Source organism: Manis javanica, chromosome 2 (assembly GCF_040802235.1).
Source record: "Manis javanica isolate MJ-LG chromosome 2, MJ_LKY, whole genome shotgun sequence".
Lineage (NCBI taxonomy): Eukaryota > Metazoa > Chordata > Mammalia > Pholidota > Manidae > Manis > Manis javanica.
In genome coordinates this window covers 182,867,014-182,886,670 of record NC_133157.1, presented here as the reverse complement: position 1 = coordinate 182,886,670, position 19,657 = coordinate 182,867,014, and the positions used below count along the sequence as shown (strand labels likewise).

The following is a 19,657-nucleotide window of genomic DNA, read 5'->3' as shown; positions in this document are numbered from 1 at the left end:
CCCACCTCACTTCCACTGTCTGTATAAAAGAACTCACCCTAGGGCTGTAGCTGCCAAGACAGCAGCATTACTTCGAGCACATGATGGGACAGTTACCTACTAGCTGCCTATTTCCAGTAAAAGGAGTAGGAACATTGGGGTTCCTGCTAATCAAGCTCCATTAGAAACTGACAAATGCACTTTAGCTGCAAATGTACTACAGGGTTTTTATATGAGCAATTAACTAACACTATTCACATCTCAAAGCTAGGAGGGTACAAGCCAGAAAGGTAACAGCAGTTATGCTGGGTGGTAAAAATGCAGGTGATACAAATTTTGTTGTTGTTGTTCTCATCTGCATTTGCTAAGTTTTCTACAGTGAATATGAATTATTAATATAAGTATGATTTGAGTCATATAAAAAAGAGCATAATTACATAGAAAGAAACAATTCTGTTTCATACACAACTCAGGTGTGAAGCTGGCTCCCAGGTGTGAAGTTCACAACTCTCCTTTTTAGAACACTTCCTGACTTGGTGAACTCTGAAGGCCTGCACCTAGACAAAAGGGCAGGGGCCCTAACATACTTATTTAGGAACTCTGCAGCTGTGGTCAAGGGCAGGCACCTTGTAGGATCAAAATAAACAGCTTCATTCATTCATTGCTATAGAGAATAAGACCATTTCTATCAGTCCTGTTCATAACGGAAATGGATTATTTACTGCATGTGTGCAGACTCTGGTACAGTGTTTTGCCAAGTGTATTCCATGAAACTAGTGTTCTCCAGACAATAGGTATGGAACAAAACAAAAGTGGGGGAGGGGTCATAAAAGAGATTTCCATCCCGCAGGTATGTGCAGAGCCTTGACTACACTCATTCACTATGAATCTGCATAGAAGGATAGAGTATATGGCTTTCCCCAAATCTATTTAGGCATGGGACACTTCTCTCAAAAATAAACGGTGCTCCAGGAATACAGTTTGGGAAGTCAAGTCTATCCTTTCCCCACATACTTCTTTGACCTCCTTCCACAAAGCAGAGCAATCATGCCCTAGCCCCTGTAATGAGGAGGGGCAGTGGGCCCCAGGCAGGGTGCTGAACAGAGAAAGGTCAGGTGACTCACAGCACACTCAGACTTCTGTCATCAAGCGAGCAGAGCCACAGAGGAAGTGTCTTAGAGCCCAGAAAACAAATGAGGAGTGGTCCAATAAATACTCGTAATTGAACATCAGGTGACATTTTAATTTATTCTGAGTACAGACACCATTAAGTTACACTATTTGTTGCAGTCTCATTTGGGTTGGACACAAATGCGTTCCAAGGCATGGTGAGAGAAGAAACATCAGGGGTTTCATTGGCTGCTGTATTGTAACATGTGCTCTATCCCACCTCAAAGCATCATCTCCAAAGGCATTTACCACCCAAGGAGAGAAAAGTCAGTGCATCTACAAGGAATAACACCTAACTGTACATTTACATTTTTTCTGAAAATCCCACTCAAGCTCTGCTACAAGTTTATGGTGGGAAAATAAGGGACTGAGTGAGATATACACAGCAACTCAAAGGTAATGAGCACCTCTTCCTCTGTGAGTGAAAAAAGGCAATGATGATGCCACCCTTTCTATGGAGAGGATGAGACCTCTTTCACACCCCCGACGAGCCGGCCTTCATGTTTAAAAGCAGCTGGTCATTCACATCATCACCTTGCAGAGGTAAGCAATGCACTGTGCAGCTGCATCCCCCAAAGCATGTTCTTAAAACACTGGCCCTACAGAGTGCTCCTTGAAATAGAGCTTTGGAATCAAAAAGATTTAGGAAATACTGTAGGGTATTATCCACTTCCTGGGGATTAACAATGCACATTATCACGTGGAAGGTTCTAGAAGTCCTTTAAAAAGAAACGCTTCAATGTCTAACCCACAGTATCCCAAATCAATCTGACCTCAGAATCTTGTTTTTTTTTTTTTTTTGATAACACGTTTCATGAAACATCTTTTGAGAAATGCTCCTCTACGGCTTTGAGAAATTCTTTACAGAAACAAAAAGCAGAGAAAAATTAACTCCTAGGATCACATATTGGTCAACAGCAAAGAGGATAAGGGGTCAGTACAAATCAGGCCCCCTTCCTAATTCTATCCCAACATTCTTGCCATAAACCAAGCCTGCCTGGAAACAGGCAGCAATAAATTTTCCATGATTTTCTTCTTTATGCTGTAAAGTGTTAGGCATGCTGATTACAGTACAGAATTGAACGTGGCCCAGACAGGGGCCCATATTTCATGTACAGAGGCCAGATGTTTGTAGTCTTCCTCTTGTGTAACAAATCATTAAACAACCATTGTTGCTTGTCACATGACTACAAGGTTTTTCAAATATACTCGACAGCTCTTTGTTACTAATAAAAAAGGGGATGAGCAAATGTAGGGCTTTGAGTTATTTTCAGAAAGACTTATAAAGATCAAGGAAAGAGATCAAAATATAAAAGCTTTTGGCAATATATGCCAAATAATTTTGAAGCATTACAGCAAGGACAGGGAAAGATAGAATATTACTGGAATGATATAAAAATTTCATCATTTGCATAATACATAATGCTTTTTTATTCCTGTTTCCAAGGAATTTCACATGATATTTCGAAACAGAAGGCAGCAAAAAAACAAAAACCCCCAATGGTGGGGATCGGCAAACAGTTATTACCTCTACTCTGCAAGAGTGTAAAGTGGCTTTTATACCTCCACAGTAATCCTTGCAAACCGATATTGCAGAGAGGCAGGAGGCCGCAGCAATACCAGGCCTCTCTCTGTGGCTGGCTGGCTGGACAGCATATCCAGCAAACCTGTCAAACTAACAAACCCCAGGGCTTCTCCACAGCCAACAGCCATGGAAAAATCTCCCTGTGTGACAAAGCCAAGGAGAGCTCTGGAGCAGTGAGAAGTCACAACGGGGAGAGGGCCTGCCCATAAGCCGAGGGTCAGAGCGCAGTGCCTGGCTGCAGAATCCCCCCTTGCCAGGCCCTCAGATGCAGCATGTCCTCGCATCTGCCTCTTCTCTATTTTCTTCTTTTCTTTCTCTTTCTGTATCTTGCTTCTGAATGGGTCACTGTGCTTGGCTTCCTTAGGTCCACAATAGAGCCGATCCTGACTGAGCTGGAGGAAGTCCTCCTTGGCTGGGACACAGATCATGGTGTGTGGCTCAGGGCTGCCCTTCCTGAGCAGGGACAAGCTGACCCATACCAGGGCCCTGGGAAAGCAGTTCAAAATGGACAGACAGGCCTCTCTGGTCAGTTCTTGCTGCCTTCTAGCTGGAGCTCGCCGGGCTGCCCAGCTGTCCCCAGCACTGGGCCCACACCAGGCTGACAGTTGTTTCAGTGATTTTCTACTCCTACATGAGGTTGAAACACTTTTAAGGATATTTTGTTCAAGGAGAAAATATGTAGTTAGAAGAATGGGCATCACTAGAGCTAATCTGATTTTTTTATACTCTGTAGCAAAGGACCAAACCTGTGATTTTTAAGAAATTAGAAATATATATTAAGACATTTTCATAATGACATATTTCTTTTTATGTATCTACTATTCTGAGACTGAAGGAATAAAGGCTTAAGAAGTTGAAATCAGAGAAAAATAAGACAGTGGAATAGAATCTAAGGCTGTCCTCACAGTGAGAGGATTAAAAAGGAGCTGATATTTCGATGAGAAAAGAAACTCTAAGGGACAGAAATGTGAAAAGGAAAATAGAAGGATATGAAATGATGAGGTTACTGTAAAGAAAACAAGTATAAGGCAAGGGGATGAGCACTTTTTATAAATCAGAGCACAGAATAAAGGGTAGCTGATAAGCAAAATCTAATAGTCTGCTGCAGCATTGAGAGAAGAACACATTTGACACAGCGCCTCTATGACATGATGACATCACAAAGAATGAGTACCTGATCAGCCACAAATTCAGATCATTCGAAAGGAACTATAAGAAATCTGATTCAGTGACTTAAAAGCGAAGACTAATAGTTTGCAGAGTTATTCCCTCAGATCACACTGGAGAGGGCATTGCTCTGTGAGCAGGCAAAAGGCAACACTCATAGAAGACAACTGCCTTAGTTTATGTCTACTGATGACAATATTTTAAATAATTTTCATCAATATCATGCCCCAAATCAAATGTGATTTAGCCACTTCCCTGGGCCCTCTATGATATACTGAGATTTTTCCTTTCAGAAAGTCCATAAATTCACTTGGGCTTTTGCATGATGGAATGATGACGTTTACATCCTGTAGCCTGGGCAAGATTAAACAGCAATCCAAAATGTACCCAAAATGGTGTGTACTTACCTAAGAACGCAGAGGAGCCTCCCAGCAGTATCCTGGCCCGTTATCCACTCTGCAGCCTGGGCTGGACACCCTGTGTCCATCATTACTCCTTCGGGCTCACTGGAGTCACTTAGGGACGTACCCACTTCATCAGACCACCGATGAGTGTTTTCAGGCGTGGACGCACAGGGCACCTCAACTCGCTTCAAGTCACCCTCCTCACCACTCGGAGAGGAAGCTACAGATGATTCCTCTTGGGCCCGAACTCTCGATTCCCAGTCTCGAGTTAACTGCTCCCAGGGAGAGCAGAAAGGGGCCAGAGTGCCAAACTTAACATAGTTGGGCCGTTTTGCAGGAGGGCGTCTAATGAAAATCAAAGAGGAGAACGAATTTTGAACAATTAGTATTGGACAATTAAAATTATGGCCATTGTACAACATTTCTAGTTAAAAAACAAACATACAAAAAAATTACCCAAGAACTAACTCTATGGGCCAAGCTTTTCTATTTTCCTTAGTTTTTATTTTAATAGATAACGCATCCAATAAAGTAGCCCCATGGAGCCACAGCACAGCCCCAGGAGTGTCCTTTCTGAAAGACTGCAAGTAAATGGTGCCCCTGGAGTTGTATGAAGATGTGTCTGAGCCTTTACAACATTTAAGTTCAAAAGGTGCAAAAAGAATGACAAAATTTCCCTCTCACTCTTCACCTGTGGTGACTCAGCTGCCATCCAGAGAGACAGTACATTACCAGTTTCTTAATAGATCCTTCCAGAGACATTTTATGTACATATACCAGCATATATGGACTTCTTTCTTTCCTTTTTTGCCCATTTTACATAAATGGTGGCACACCAGATCCAGTACTTTCTGCGTAACTTAATTTTTTTCACTTAACAAAGTATCTTGAAGATCTTTTTATATTAACATATCAAGAGATCCCTCTTTCTTTTGTAAAAGGCTGTATATCTTATTCCACTGTATGATTATACCGTCCTTTATTTAAATAGTCTTCTATTGCTGGACATTTTGGTTATTTTCAAGCTTTGGTGCTATAAACAAAGCTACAGCAAATGATCTTAAACATGCTGCACAAGCCCAAGTGTATCCACAGGATGAATTCCTGGGTGTGGACCTGCTAAGCAGAGTATCAGCATTTTGCAATTTTATGAGAGATTTCCAAACTGCCTCCCACAAGGGTAATACTAACTGACCTTTCCAGCAATGTGTGTATGAATGAGGGAGAACCTTTGACAACTATCATTAGAACTACGACAAGCTAGTGAGAACTAGGGCCTGCTCTGGTATTTCTTGACCCCAAAAGTTAGGGAGCAGCCTGGCTGTTGGCCATCCCAGACTGGAGGAGTCTCAGGGAACCCCAGACCGTGTCATCACACATGTCTCCTCTGGCACGTGCCCAGGCAGTCCTTCCCCCATTTGCTTCTTACTGTGTGTGGTGCCCTAGACCCCAAATGGAAATGACCCTTTACACTCATTCAGGGGTTCAATTTCAGCCTATATTCTGGAGACTGAACAAATGTGATCTGATCTCCTATGAGGGGCAGCTGGTAGAAAACACTTCCAGGGTACCTGCCTCATCCAGACACCTTCAAGAGGAAATAAAGGAGCAATTTATGAAAAAGAACAACAAAATGGTAAAAAACAAAGAAAACAGCAAAACTTAAGAATATCCCATCTCACTAGTAAACAAACAAACAAAAATTTTAAACCATCAGATGCCATTTTTTCATCTCTCAGTTTTGTCAATATTAAGAGACTGGCAGTATCCTGTGTTACTGAGAGTGAGGGAATACAGACCTCTCATATCTCCTGGTGAAATACTAAATTAGTACAAACAGCCATCTGCCAACAGTACATCAAATCCTGGAAGTGTGCTTCTTCTTTTTTTTAAGCAGAAATCTTATGGGATTAAGTCTATACTTTCTCCTACAGCTGCTCTCAAGTGGTGGCTGTTTCTGTTCACAAAGCATGGACCTCGGGGTGTGCACGTGTCCCCCCAGTGCCCCCAGATCATTTTTCTTCTCCTTCCTCTTCCCAGACCCAGCTCCCTTGAAGCACACACCACCAGTAAACCATGGCTTCTCCCTCCTCGGCCAAGTCCTCTAGCCACTTCCCACACACCCCAGTTCACCCGCCACACTGCCTTCCCCTCCATTCTAACCCTTGTCATCATTCTCAGTGGCTTCAGCACCTACATATAGCATCCTTCTAATACCCTGGGCTGCCTCATTTCACATCTCTCATGTTTCAACCCACCCCAACAACCCACTCTCCGGGTCACAGCTTAGTTTGGTGTTACACCTGCTCCAGCTTAAAAATATCAATTTCAAATATCCTACACTCAGAGTGATGCCTCCTATTTTCTGAGCTCATTACATCTCCCCTGCAACAATTCCTCAACCACTGGTACTTACTATTCATTTGCTCTACCACATCCTCACTGCTCCCACTGTTCTTACATCTCTCCCCTAGAAGCTTCGATTCTAAGGTTCTTAATGAGAGTCACTCCTGCCACCTGGCAAAGAGAATCACATATACTGCCAACTCCTTCTACCTGGCAAAGCCCATTCTGGTTACATTCAACCCTCCACCTACCCTATGCCAGCACCTGATTGGCAGAACATAGCTGGGCAAGCACACACAACAGTCCTGATTAAGGACTTACTATAAACCAAAAGTTCAGGGGACACTTAGATTTCTGACAAATCTCTCACATTCTCCCATCAATTCTACCTTCCACTCTCTCCGAAAACTGTTTACACTGACTCCTCTCTCCTCAAATCTCCACAGCCTCTCTCCCCTTCTTATTCCTAGCTGATAACCTTGCCTCTTTTTTCCCTAAGACAGTCACAATCAGGAGGGTACTACCTAATCTCTCTGCCAGAGTCTATCCTGCCTAAATCTATGTTCGCATTTCAGGGGCAGCTTTCCAGCCTATTAAAATGAGAGGACTGAGCCTAATCCTACTGGATGACAACCCCTCCCCTTGTGCCCTGGATGCCATCCCCTCTTCCAGACTCAAGGGCTTTGCTCTTGGCATTTTAGCCTCCCTCCCTTCTCCTACATCCTTCCCACCAGCCTGCAAACCTGTGCTTCCATCAAGAATATAAGCTCCATGAAGGCAGGAACAGACTGCCTGCCTTCACCTGCTCCAGCCCATGCCTTGAGAAGGTGTTTGACACATACAAGGTTCTAAACAAACATGTTAAATGAATGAACAAATCAGACAAATATGTAAAGATGTGGAAATCTGTTCAAAGAAGCATAGAGCAAAAAAATCACAAATAACCTAAGGAATCACTGATAAATATATAGCACAGCCATACTGCAGTCTTATGCCACTTAGTCAGTTCTATTTTGAACAAGGGTTGGCAAACTATAAATGAGCCAAGCCTGGACTCGCTGTCTGTTTTCATATGACCCATGAGCTGTTTTTTTTATATTTTTCATGTCTCTTTTTACATTAAAATGGTTTTTTACATTTTTAAGTGGTTAGAAAAAAAATATTTTGTGGCACATGAAAAATACATGATATTCAAATTTGAGTGTCTATAAATAGAGACTGGAACACAGCCATGCTCATTCATTTATGTATCATCTGCGGCTGCTTTGAATTATTACAGGGGAGAGGTAATGAGCTCAGAAAATAGGAGGCATCACTCTGTGTAGCATGTTTCACAATGACAGAGCTGAATAGTTACCATGAAAACCAAAGGGCCTACAAAGCCAAAAATATTTATCATCTAGCCCTTTACAGAAAACATTCACCAGGAGGACCTGAATAGACGTTTTCCTAAAGAAAACACACAGATGAAAAGATGTTCATGACACATGAGCTACAGACACATCAAAAGTTGCTCAACATCACTAACCAGAGAAATGCAAATCCAAACCACAGTGAGATCTCACCTCACAGTCAGAATAGTTAGTATCAAAAAGACAAGAAATAGCAAGTGTTGGCAAGGACATGGAGAAATCGGAACCCTCCTACACTGTTGGTGGGAATGTAAATTGGTGCAGTCACTATGGAAAACAGTGTGGAGGTTCCTCAAAAAATTAAAAATAGAAATACCATACAACCCAGTAATTCCATTTCTTGCAATTTACCTGAAGAAAACAAAATCACTAATTCAAAAAGACATATGCACCCCTATAGGTACCACAGCATTATTTATAATAACCAAGATATGGAAGCAATCCAAGCATCCACAGACAGATGAATGGATAAACAAGATGTAATACATTTATATAATGGAATATTACTCAGCCATAAATAAGAATGAAATCTTGCCATTTGCAACAGCATGGATGGACCTAGAGGGTCAGACACAGTAAAACAAATATCACATGATTTCACTTATATGTGGAATCTAAGAAAATAATAATAATAAACAAACCAAAAAAAGGCTCATAAACATGGAGAACAAACTGGTAGTTGCCATGGGAGAGGGGAACGGGGGAGATGGATAGAATAGGTGAAGGGAATAAAGAGGGACAAACTTCCATTTATAAAATAAATAAGTCACAAGGATGAAAAGTATAGCATAAGAAATACAATCAATAATACTGTAATATCTTTGTATGGTGACAGATGGTGACTACATTTCCTGTGAAGAGTATATTGTAATGTATATAATTGTCAAATCACTTTGCTGTATACCTGAAACCAATAGAATATTGTATATCAACTATACTTCAATTAAAAAAATAAAGTTTGCCAAACTTGGTTTATAGTCACAGTATTGATATGGGAAAAGAATTCATAACATAGTGTTAAATGAAAGGCAGATTTCAAAATAGTACATAAAATTTAATCATTTTTTGAGAAAAATTTTGTCTATGAAAAATATGTATGCATAACAAAGTCTCACAGGTGAGATTAAATATTATGGTCTGTTATTTTTTAATGAGCCCATAGAAGACCCTCAGCTATGTGGTATGGGAAGCACAAGAAGACACAACACAAGGCCACTGCCCTTGAAGAGCTTGAAGCCAATGATCCGGAAATGTACCCCATTCACTCTCTCCCTCATTCATCCATCATTCAACAGTGTAAAAGCCAGACACTACCTGTCTTTGTGGTGCCACAGTGAACAGGAAAGCACAATGGTGGAGCCCACAGTCAAGTAACTATAACATTCAATTATCCATTCACTCAACAAATAAAGTCATTATGGCTCACTGTGTGCCAGGCATTGGCTAGATATTGCAGATGCCACAATGAACAAGACAGTGTCTTTGCTCCAGGGAGCCTACAGTTTAGTAGGAAATGCAGGCCCCCAGTGTGAGCACATACTTCACAGTATTAAGGAAGTAGTGCTTCTCACTGGCCACTTGTCCAATGAAACAAGAGAAGAAAAAAAGTCTAGATAGATAGCAAAATGTAAAAACAATGCTTATCTCTCTGGATAGAAGGAATAGAGTTTTTTATACATTACTATAGTTTCATGAAAATTTCATAAGTATATATTACCTCTATAACCAGTTATAAAAAATCAGAATTTCCATTTTGAGGGGCAGGGATTAATAGTGGAATTCTCTTAACAAACATCTGAAACTCATGACCACAGCTGAGGTGTATACCATTAGCAATGTAAGCAAATAACCAAGACAAGGGTTTTTAACTTGGATGAGCTATAAAAGCCAGATATAGGACAATAATATAAGTCTCCTGATTTAATTATGTCTCAGTAATTCTGAACTCAGGAACAGTCTATGACAACTCCACATTACAACATAAGAGTTACCAGAGCTGAGGGGGTGGAGCCAAGATGGCGGCGTGAGTAGAGCAGTGGATGGAAATCTCCTCCCAAAAACACATAGAGCTATGAAAATATAACAAAGAAAAATCTTCCTAAAATAGAGACCACAGGACACAGGACAACATCCAGACCACATCCACACCTGCAAGAACCCAGCGCCTTGCGAAGGGGGTAAGATACAAGCCCCGGCCCGGCGGGACCCGAGCGCCCCTCCCCCGGCTCCCGGCGGGTGGAAAGAAACTGGAGCGATTTTTTTTTTTTTTTGGCGAGTGCTTTTTGGAAGACTTAAAGGGACAGGGACCCCATTGCTAGGGAGGCAGGGTGGCGGGACCGGTGAGCGGGTGCCTGGGACCGGCGCCTGAGGACAAAGAATATCCCGCGTTTTTCCCTGCGGGACCAGTGGGCAGTTGCCTGAGACCAGCACTTGAGGACGGAGGAAATCGAGCGTTTTTCCCCTTTTTTTTCTCTTTTTGGCGAGTGCTTTTCGGAAGCCTTAAAGGGACAGGGACCCCAGTGCTAGGGAGGCAGGGCGGCAGGACTGGTGAGCAGGTGCCTGGGACCGGCGCCTGAGGACAAAGAATATCCCGCATTTTTCCCTGCGGGACCGGTGGGCGGGTGCCTGACACCGGCACCTGAGGACGGAGGAAATCGCACGTTTCCTCCCGCCGTTTTTTTTTTTTTTTTCTCTTTTTGGCGAGTGCTTCTTGGAAGCCTTAAAGGGACAGGGACCCTGGTGCTAGGGAGGCAGAGCAGCAGGACCAGTGAGCGGGTGCCTGAGACCGGCGCCTGAGGACAAAGAATATCGCGCGTTTTTCCCTGTGGGACCGGTGGGCGGGTGCCTGAGACCGGCACCTGAGGACGGAGGAAATCGTGCGTTTTTCCCCTTTTTTTTCCTCTTTTTGGCAAGTGCTTTTTGGAAGCCTTAAAGGGATAGGGACCTCAGTGCTAGGGAGGCAGGGCGGCGGGACTGGTGAGGGGGTGCCTGGGACCAGCGCCTGAGGACAAAGAATATCGCGCATTTTTCCATGCGGGACCGGTGGGTGGGTGCTTTTTGGAAGCCTTGAAGGGACAGGGACCCTGGTGCTAGGGAGGCAGGGCAGGAGGACCAGTGAGCGGGTGCCTGGGACCGGTGCCTGAGGACAAAAAAAAAATCGTGTGTTTTTTCCTTTTTTTTTTTTTTCTTGTTCCCTCTCTCATTGTTGCTGTTGTTGTTTTGGTTTGGAGAGTGCTTTCTGGAAGTCTTAAAGGGGCAGGTCACTTAGACCAGAGGCAGGGAATCTGGGGATCTCTGGGCACTCTAACCCCCTGGGCAGCAGGGAGCACAGAGGCCCCTTACGGAGATAAATAGCCTCCCGGCCACTCCCCCTCCAACAGAGCTCCACCATTTTGGAGGAGCAGCCCCAGCCAGGCAACCCCCACAGCAACAGCGGAGATAAACCCCATAGCAACCGGGCAGGAAGCAGAAGCCCTGTCTGCACACAGCTGCCCAGCACAAGCCACTAGAGGTCGATATTCTCCCAGGAGAGGAAGGCCACAAACCAACAAGAAGGGAAGCTCTTCTAGCAGTCACTTGTACCAGCTCTGCAAACTATCTCTATCACCATGAAAAGACAAAACTACAGGCAGACAAAGATCACAGAGACAACACCTGAGAAGGAGATAGACCTAACCAGTCCTCCTGAAAAAGAATTCAAAATAAAAATCATGAACATGCTGACAGAGATGCAGAGAAAAATGCAAGAGCAATGGGAAGAAGTCTGGAGGGAGATCACAGGTGTCAGGAAGGAGATCAGAGAAGTGAAACAATCCCTGGAAGGATTTATAAGCAGAATGGATAAGATGCAAGAGGCCATTGAAGGAATAGAAGCCAGAGAACAGGAACGTATAGAAGCTGACATAGAGAGAGATAAAAGGATCTCAAGGAATGAAACAACACTAAGAGAAATATGTGACCAAGCCAAAAGGAATAATATTCGTATTATAGGGATACCAGAAGAAGAAGAAAGAGGAAAAGGGATAGAAAGTCTCTTTGAAGAAATAATTGCTGAAAACTTCCCCAAACTGGGGGAGGAAATAATCGAACAGACCATGGAATTACACAGAACCCCCAACAGAAAGGATCCAAAGAGGACAACACCAAGACACATAGTAATTAAAATGGCAAGGATCAAGGACAAGGAAAGAGTTTTAAAGGCAGCTACAGAGAAAAAGGTCACCTATAAAGGAAAACCCATCAGGCTAACATGAGACTTCTCGACACAAACCCTACAGGCCAGAAGAGAATGGCATGATATACTTAATGCAATAAAACAGAAGGGCCTTGAACCAAGGATACTATATCCAGCACGACTATCATTTAAATATGATGGCAGAATTAAACAATTCCCAGACAAGCAAAAGCTGAGGGAATTTGCTTCCCACAAACCACCTCTACAGGGCATCCTACAGGGACTGCTCTAGATGGGAGCACCCCTAAAAAGAGCACAGAACAAAACACACAACATATGAAGAATGGAGGAGGAGGAATAAGAAGGGAGAGGAGAAAAGAATCTCCAGACAGTGTATATAACAGCTCAATAAGCGAGCTAAGTTAGGCAGTAAGATACTAAAGAAGCTAACCTTGAACCTTTGGTAACCACGAATCTAAAGCCTGCAATGACAATAAGTACATACCTCTCAATAGTCACCCTAAATGTAAATGGACTTAATGCACCAATCAAAAGACACAGAGTAATAGAATGGATAAAAAAGCAAGACCCATCTATATGCTGCTTACAAGAAACTCACCTTAAACCCAAAGATAAGCATAGACTAAAAGTCAAGGGATGGAAAAACATATTTCAGGCAAACAACAGTGAGAAGAAAGCAGGGGTTGCAGTACTAATATCAGACAAAATAGACTTCAAAACAAAGAAAGTAACAAGAGATAAAGAAGGATACTACATAATGATAAAGGGCTCAGTCCAGCAAGAGGATATAACCATTCTAAATATATATGCACCCAATACAGGAGCACCAGCATATGTGAAGCAAATACTAACAGAACTAAAGAGGGAAATAGACTGCAATGCATTCATTTTAGGAGACTTCAACACACCACTCACCCGAAGGATAGATCCACCAGGCAGAAAATAAGTAAGGACACACAGGCACTGAACAACACACTAGAACAGATGGACCTAATAGACATCTATAGAACTCTACATCCAAAAGCAACAGGATATACATTCTTCTCAAGTGCACATGGAACATTCTCCAGAATAGACCACATACTAGCTCACAAAAAGAGCCTCAGTAAACTCCAAAATATTGAAATTCTACCAACCAATTTTTCAGACAACAAAGGTATAAAAGTAGAAATAAATTGTACAAAGAAAACAAAAAGGCTCACAAACACATGGAGGCTTAACAACATGCTACTAAATAATCAATGGATCAATGAACAAATCAAAATAGAGATCAAGGAATATATAGAAACAAATGACAACAACAACACTAAGCCCCAACTTCTGTGGGATGCAGCGAAAGCAGTCTTAAGAGGAAAGTATATAGCAATCCAGGCACACTTGAAGAAGGAAGAACAATCCCAAATGAATAGTCTAACATCACAATTATTGAAACTGGAAAAAAGAAGAACAAATGAGGCCTAAAGTCAGCAGAAGGAGGGACATAATAAAGATCAGAGAAGAAATAAACAAAATCGAGAAGAATAAAACAATAGCAAAAATCAACGAAACCAAGAGCTGGTTCTTTGAGACAATAAACAAAATAGATAAGCCTCTAGCCCAACTTATTAAGAGAAAAAGAGAATCAACACAAATCAACATAATCAGAAATGAGAATGGAAAAATCACGACAGACTCCACAGAAATACAAAGAATTATTAAAGACTACTATGAAAACCTATATGCCAACAAGCTGGAAAACCTAGAAGAAATGGACAACTTCCTAGAAAAATACAACCTCCCAAGACTGACCAAGGAAGAAACACAAAAGTTAAACAAACCAATTACGAGCAAAGAAATTGAAACGGTAATCAAAAAACTACCCAAGAACAAAACCCCGGGGCCGGACGGATTTACCTCGGAATTTTATCAGACACACAGAGAAGACATAATACCCATTCTCCTTAAAGTGTTCCAAAAAATAGAAGAAGAGGGAATACTCCCAAACTCATTCTATGAAGCCAACATCACCCTAATACCAAAACCAGGCAAAGACCCCACCAAAAAAGAAAATTACAGACCAATATCCCTGATGAATGTAGATGCAAAAATACTCAATAAAATATTAGCAAACAGAATTCAACAGTATATCAAAAGGATCATACACCATGACCAAGTGGGGTTTATCCCAGGGATGCAAGGATGGTACAACATTCGAAAATCCATCAACATCATCCACCACATCAACAAAAAGAAAGACAAAAACCACATGATCATCTCCATAGATGCTGAAAAAGCATTTGACAAAATTCAACATCCATTCATGATAAAAACTCTCAGCAAAATGGGAATAGAGGGCAAGTACCTCAACATAATAAAGGCCATATATGATAAACCCACAGCCAGCATTATACTGAACAGTGAGAAGCTGAAAGCATTTCCTCTGAGATCGGGAACCAGACAGGGATGCCCACTCTCCCCACTGTTACTTAACATAGTACTGGAGGTCCTAGCCACGGCAATCAGACAAAACAAAGAAATACAAGGAATCCAGATTGGTAAAGAAGAAGTTAAACTGTCACTATTTGCAGATGATATGACACTGTACATAAAAAACCCTAAAGACTCCACTCCAAAACTACTAGAACTGATATCGAATACAGCAAAGTTGCAGGATACAAAATTAACACACAGAAATATGTAGCTTTCCTATACACTAACAATGAATCAATAGAAAGAGAAATCAGGAAAACAATTCCATTCACCATTGCATCAAAAAGAATAAAATACCTAGGAATAAACCTAACCAAAGAAGTGAAAGACTTATACTCTGAAAACTACAAGTCACTCTTAAGAGAAATTAAAGGGGACACTAATAAATGGAAGCTCATCCCATGCTCATGGCTAGGAAGAATTAATATTGTCAAAATGGCCATCCTGCCCAAAGCAATACACATATTTGATGCAATCCCTCTCAAATTACCAGCAACATTCTTCAATGAATTGGAACAAATAATTCAAAAATTCATATGGAAACACCAAAGACCCTGAATAGCCAAAGCAATCCTGAAAAAGAAGAATAAAGTAGGGGGGATCTCACTCCCCAACTTCAAGCTCTACTACAAAGCCATAGTAATCAAGACAATTTGGTAGTGGCACAAGAACAGAGCCACAGACCAGTGGAACAGATTAGAGACCCCAGAAATTAACCCAAACATATATGGTCAATTAATATTTGATAAAGGAGCCATGGACATACAATGGCAAAATGACAGTCTCTTCAACAGATGGTGCTGGCAAAACTGGACAGCTACATGTAGGAGAATGAAACTGGACCATTGTCTAACCCCATATACAAAGGTAAACTCAAAATGGATCAAAGACCTGAATGTAAGTCATGAAACCATTAAACTCTTGGAAAAAAACATAGGCAAAAACCTCTTAGACATAAACATGAGTGACCTCTTCTTGGACATATCTCCCCAGGCAAGGAAAACAACAGCAAAAATGAGCAAGTGGGACTACATTAAGCTGAAAAGCTTCTGTACAGCGAAAGACACCATCAATAGAACAGAAAGGAACCCTACAGTATGGGAGAATATATTTGAAAATGACAGATCCGATAAAGGCTTGACGTCCAGAATATATAAAGAGCTCACATGCCTCAACAAACAAAAAACAAATAACCCAATTAAAAAATGGGCAGAGGAACTGAACAGACAGTTCTCTAAAAAAGAAATACAGATGGCCAACAGACACATGAAAAGATGCTCCACATCGCTAATTACAGAGAAATGCAAATTAAAACTACAATGAGGTATCACCTCACACCAGTAAAGATAGCTGCCATCCAAAAGACAAACAACAACAAATGTTGGCGAGGCTGTGGAGAAAGGGGAACCCTCCTACACTGCTGGTGGGAATGTAAATTAGTTCAACTATTGTGGAAAGCAGTATGGAGGTTCGTCAAAATGCTCAAAACAGACCTACCATTTGACCCAGGAATTCCACTCCTAGGAATTTACCCTAAGAACGCAGCAATCAAGTTTGAGAAAGACAGATGCACCCCTATGTTTATCGCAGCACTATTTACAATAGCCAAGAATTGGAAGCAACCTAAATGTCCATGGGTAGATGAATGGATAAAGAAGATGTGGTACATATACACAATGGAATACTACTCAGCCATAAGAAGTGGAAAAATCCAACCATTTGCAGCAACATGGATGGAGCTGGAGAGTATTATGCTCAGTGAAATAAGCCAAGCGGAGAAAGAGAAATACCAAATGATTTCACTCATCTGAGGAGTATAGGAACAAAGGAAAAACTGAAGGAACAAAACAGCAGCAGAATTACAGAACCCAAAAATGGACTAACAGGTACCAAAGGGAAAGGAACTGGGGAGGATGGGTGGGCAGGGAGGGATAAGAGCGGGGGAAGAAGAAGGGGGGTATTAAGATTAGCATGCATCGGGGGGAGGGAGAAAGGGGAGGGTGGGCTGCACAACACAGAGAGGACAAGTAGTGACTCTACAACATTTTGCTAAGCTGATGGACAGTAACTGTAATGTGGTTGTTAGGGGGGACCTGATATAGGGGAGAGCATAGTAAACGTAGTATTCTTCATGTAAGTGTAGATTAAAAATTAAAAAAAAAAAAAAAAGAAAGAAAGAAAGAAAGAAAAGGGGGATTACTCCTTGATAGGATAAAACTATTGGTAAATCAAAGATCAACGCATGCTTTAAATATCCTTAATGTTGATCACTTAAAGGGTGTCAGATGATCAGCTATGGAGGTACTCTTTTCTGATAATATTCCTTTCTCTTAATTTAAAAAAAAAAAAAAAAAAAAAAGCAGTTACTGTGTGCTGACCTCCAATGAGTTCTGCACAGTGGTATAGAGGGCATGTCAAAGTGTGGGCAAAGGGTCTGTTTGTTTCTATGCAGAAGATCAAGGCCTAGCTTGGATACCCAGAAAATGAACTAAGATACGATATGAGGAGGAGCTTCCGGCATCAGCACTCTCTGGAGGACTCGTGCCGGGGGATGATCATCAAAAAGCGTCCACAGGGATCCAGACGATGCTGCGGTTGTGGCTGCATCCAGCCCACCATCTCCTGGACTTGCCATAGGAATGAGGAGGGAGATGTCTAGGCTGGCATGTGCATACAGTGAGACAACGAATTTGACCGGATCTGTACTGTTGGAATTCAACCAGGAGTTGGGAGGGGTGCAAGTTGTAGCACTCCAAAATCTTATGACTATAGACTATCTACAGTTAAAAGAACATATAGGATGTGAACAGATCCCAGAAATGGGCTGCTTTAATTTGTCTGATTTCTCTGAGACTGTTCAAGTACATTTGGACAATATCCATCATATCATAGACAAATTTTCACAAATGCCTAGGGTGCCTAAATGGTTTTCTTGGCTTCACTGGAGATGGATGGTAATTATAGATTTGCTTTGTTTATGTCACCGTATTCCTATTATGTTAATATGTGTGTGCAAATTAGTTAGTAGTTTAAAACCTATACATACTTAAGGTACTCTACAAGAAGATATGTCAATGAAATAATCAATCCTCCCATGTTTCCTTCCATATGCTACATCTGTAGCTTTTCTTCTTTCTTCCTAATTACAACCCTTAAATAGAATTCGTGCCTCATATCGAATTTACCGAGTATCATAATTCCTCCAGGTGGTAAAGATACCTCGAGACAAGTGCTGGGCATAGAAGCCACAGGGCATAAATCTGCAAAGAAGTAAAAAGCTAACCTTTGCAAACAATATGGCTTCTCTCTCACTTACCAACTTTACATTTCCCTGTATGGCCCCGGAAGATGACTGGTTAGCCAGAGACAGGTAAGATTCCTCAAGGGAGGAACAACCTAAGACAGGCACAGTCGCAGGGGGGCCATCAGGTGAGAATTTGGGGATCAATAGAGGTGAGGCTCAGAACCTCACCCCCCTGCTTTGAGAGAAATCTTCTGCATCCATGGATGTCTTGCTGCCCTTGTCTAGCCTGGATTAATACTTAGTCCATAGGCACACACCTGATCATCTGATCATCTACATTTGCCCTCTTACAGCACTAAACTATGTTTTCTACCTTTATCTTGCATCTACCTACCACTTCAGCATTTTATTAAAAATAAAAATAATAATAATAATAATAGGAGAAATGTGGGATCAACATATAAATCAAGTACAAAAATCAAATGAATATTCATATTTGACCTGATTGTTTATAGGTCATAATGCGTGATCAAAACCAAAAGTTTCTGTGATGAATGCCCTTGTACTGTTCACCATGTAAGAATTTATTCACTATGTAAGAATTCGTTCACCATGTAAGAACTTGTTCGTTATGCTTCAGAAGATTGGAGACTGACGAGAATTAGACTTGAGATGGATTAATGATTGTACATTGAGCATTGACCCCCTATACTGAATTTTATTGTTGTTAACAACCATTTGATCAATAAATATGAGATGCCCTCTCAAAAAAAAAAAAAAAAAAAAAAGAGTTACCAGAGCCACTGCAAACATCAGCAGCCAATGTGAACAGGCACTTTTCTTGCTCCCAAGACATTATCAAATTAGAGGAGCCAGTTTCTTACCTTTTGTACTTTTCAAGAAGATCCTTAGCTTGCTCTTCAGCAAACAATATCCCAGCTTGGCAGTCTGGGAAATCACCTGGGATATAAGGTGACCTTTTATACTGAGAATGCAATATAGCCTCTTTCAATCCTCCAACTCTTGCACCTCGATAAATCTAAAAGACATGTCAAAAAGATCCTGTCAATACAAATGAAACTCCTTAACTGCTTGCATGGGGAAAATGGGAAACAACCTATATGCCCATCAAAAAGAGAATGGATAAACACATTGTGTGATAATCCTACAATGAGTTTATACAATAGTAAAAATGAATGAATTAGAGTTTTATCAATCAATGTGGGAAAATCTCAATGGTCAGTGAACACAGTAAGTTGCAAAAGCACATATACACTGAGCTATAGAAAGTTTAAAAAAGTCAAATAGTTATTTTATTTGGAGATATAAGCATACTTTATAAAGCTATAATAATATGCATGGTTGGTAAACACCAAAAACAAAAATAGTGATTCTTTTAGAAGGAGGAAGGGAAATGGAATTAGAGAGGGATACATGGAGTGCTTCCAATAAATCTGTTGAGTTTATTTCTTAAGGGAATAATGGATGAAGAGTACACAGGCATTCATTGTATCAGTATCTACACATTCCATATGCTTGAAACATTTCATAATTTAAAACTTAGAATTATTTAAAAAATATTCCCACTCCTAAATGATGACCTGAATGTCCCTTGCCCTAGGCATATTTGCCACAATGAAAACCTGCATGAATCTAATAGTTTCACATGTCCTTTATACTCTCTAG

At 41.2% G+C, this 19,657-nt stretch overlaps 1 protein-coding gene across 3 annotated transcripts in view; it reads right to left on the bottom strand.

Moving 5' to 3' along the window:
• Positions 1-19,657, bottom strand: part of POP1 (POP1 homolog, ribonuclease P/MRP subunit) — a 127,608-nt gene that overhangs the window by 25,360 nt on the left and 82,591 nt on the right. For 2 of the 3 annotated variants that reach the window (XM_073229859.1, XM_036995827.2), the window contains 3 exons: positions 18,856-19,010; positions 4,309-4,650; positions 1,214-3,361 (listed from right to left, as the gene is read on the bottom strand). In XM_073229859.1, coding sequence (XP_073085960.1) covers positions 2,707-3,361; positions 4,309-4,650; positions 18,856-19,010 — 1,152 coding nt within the window. In that variant the 3' untranslated portion in view covers positions 1,214-2,706. Of the gene's footprint in view, positions 1-1,213; positions 3,362-4,308; positions 4,651-18,855; positions 19,011-19,657 lie in introns of those variants that run through there. The other variant, XM_073229861.1, reaches the window with a different exon arrangement.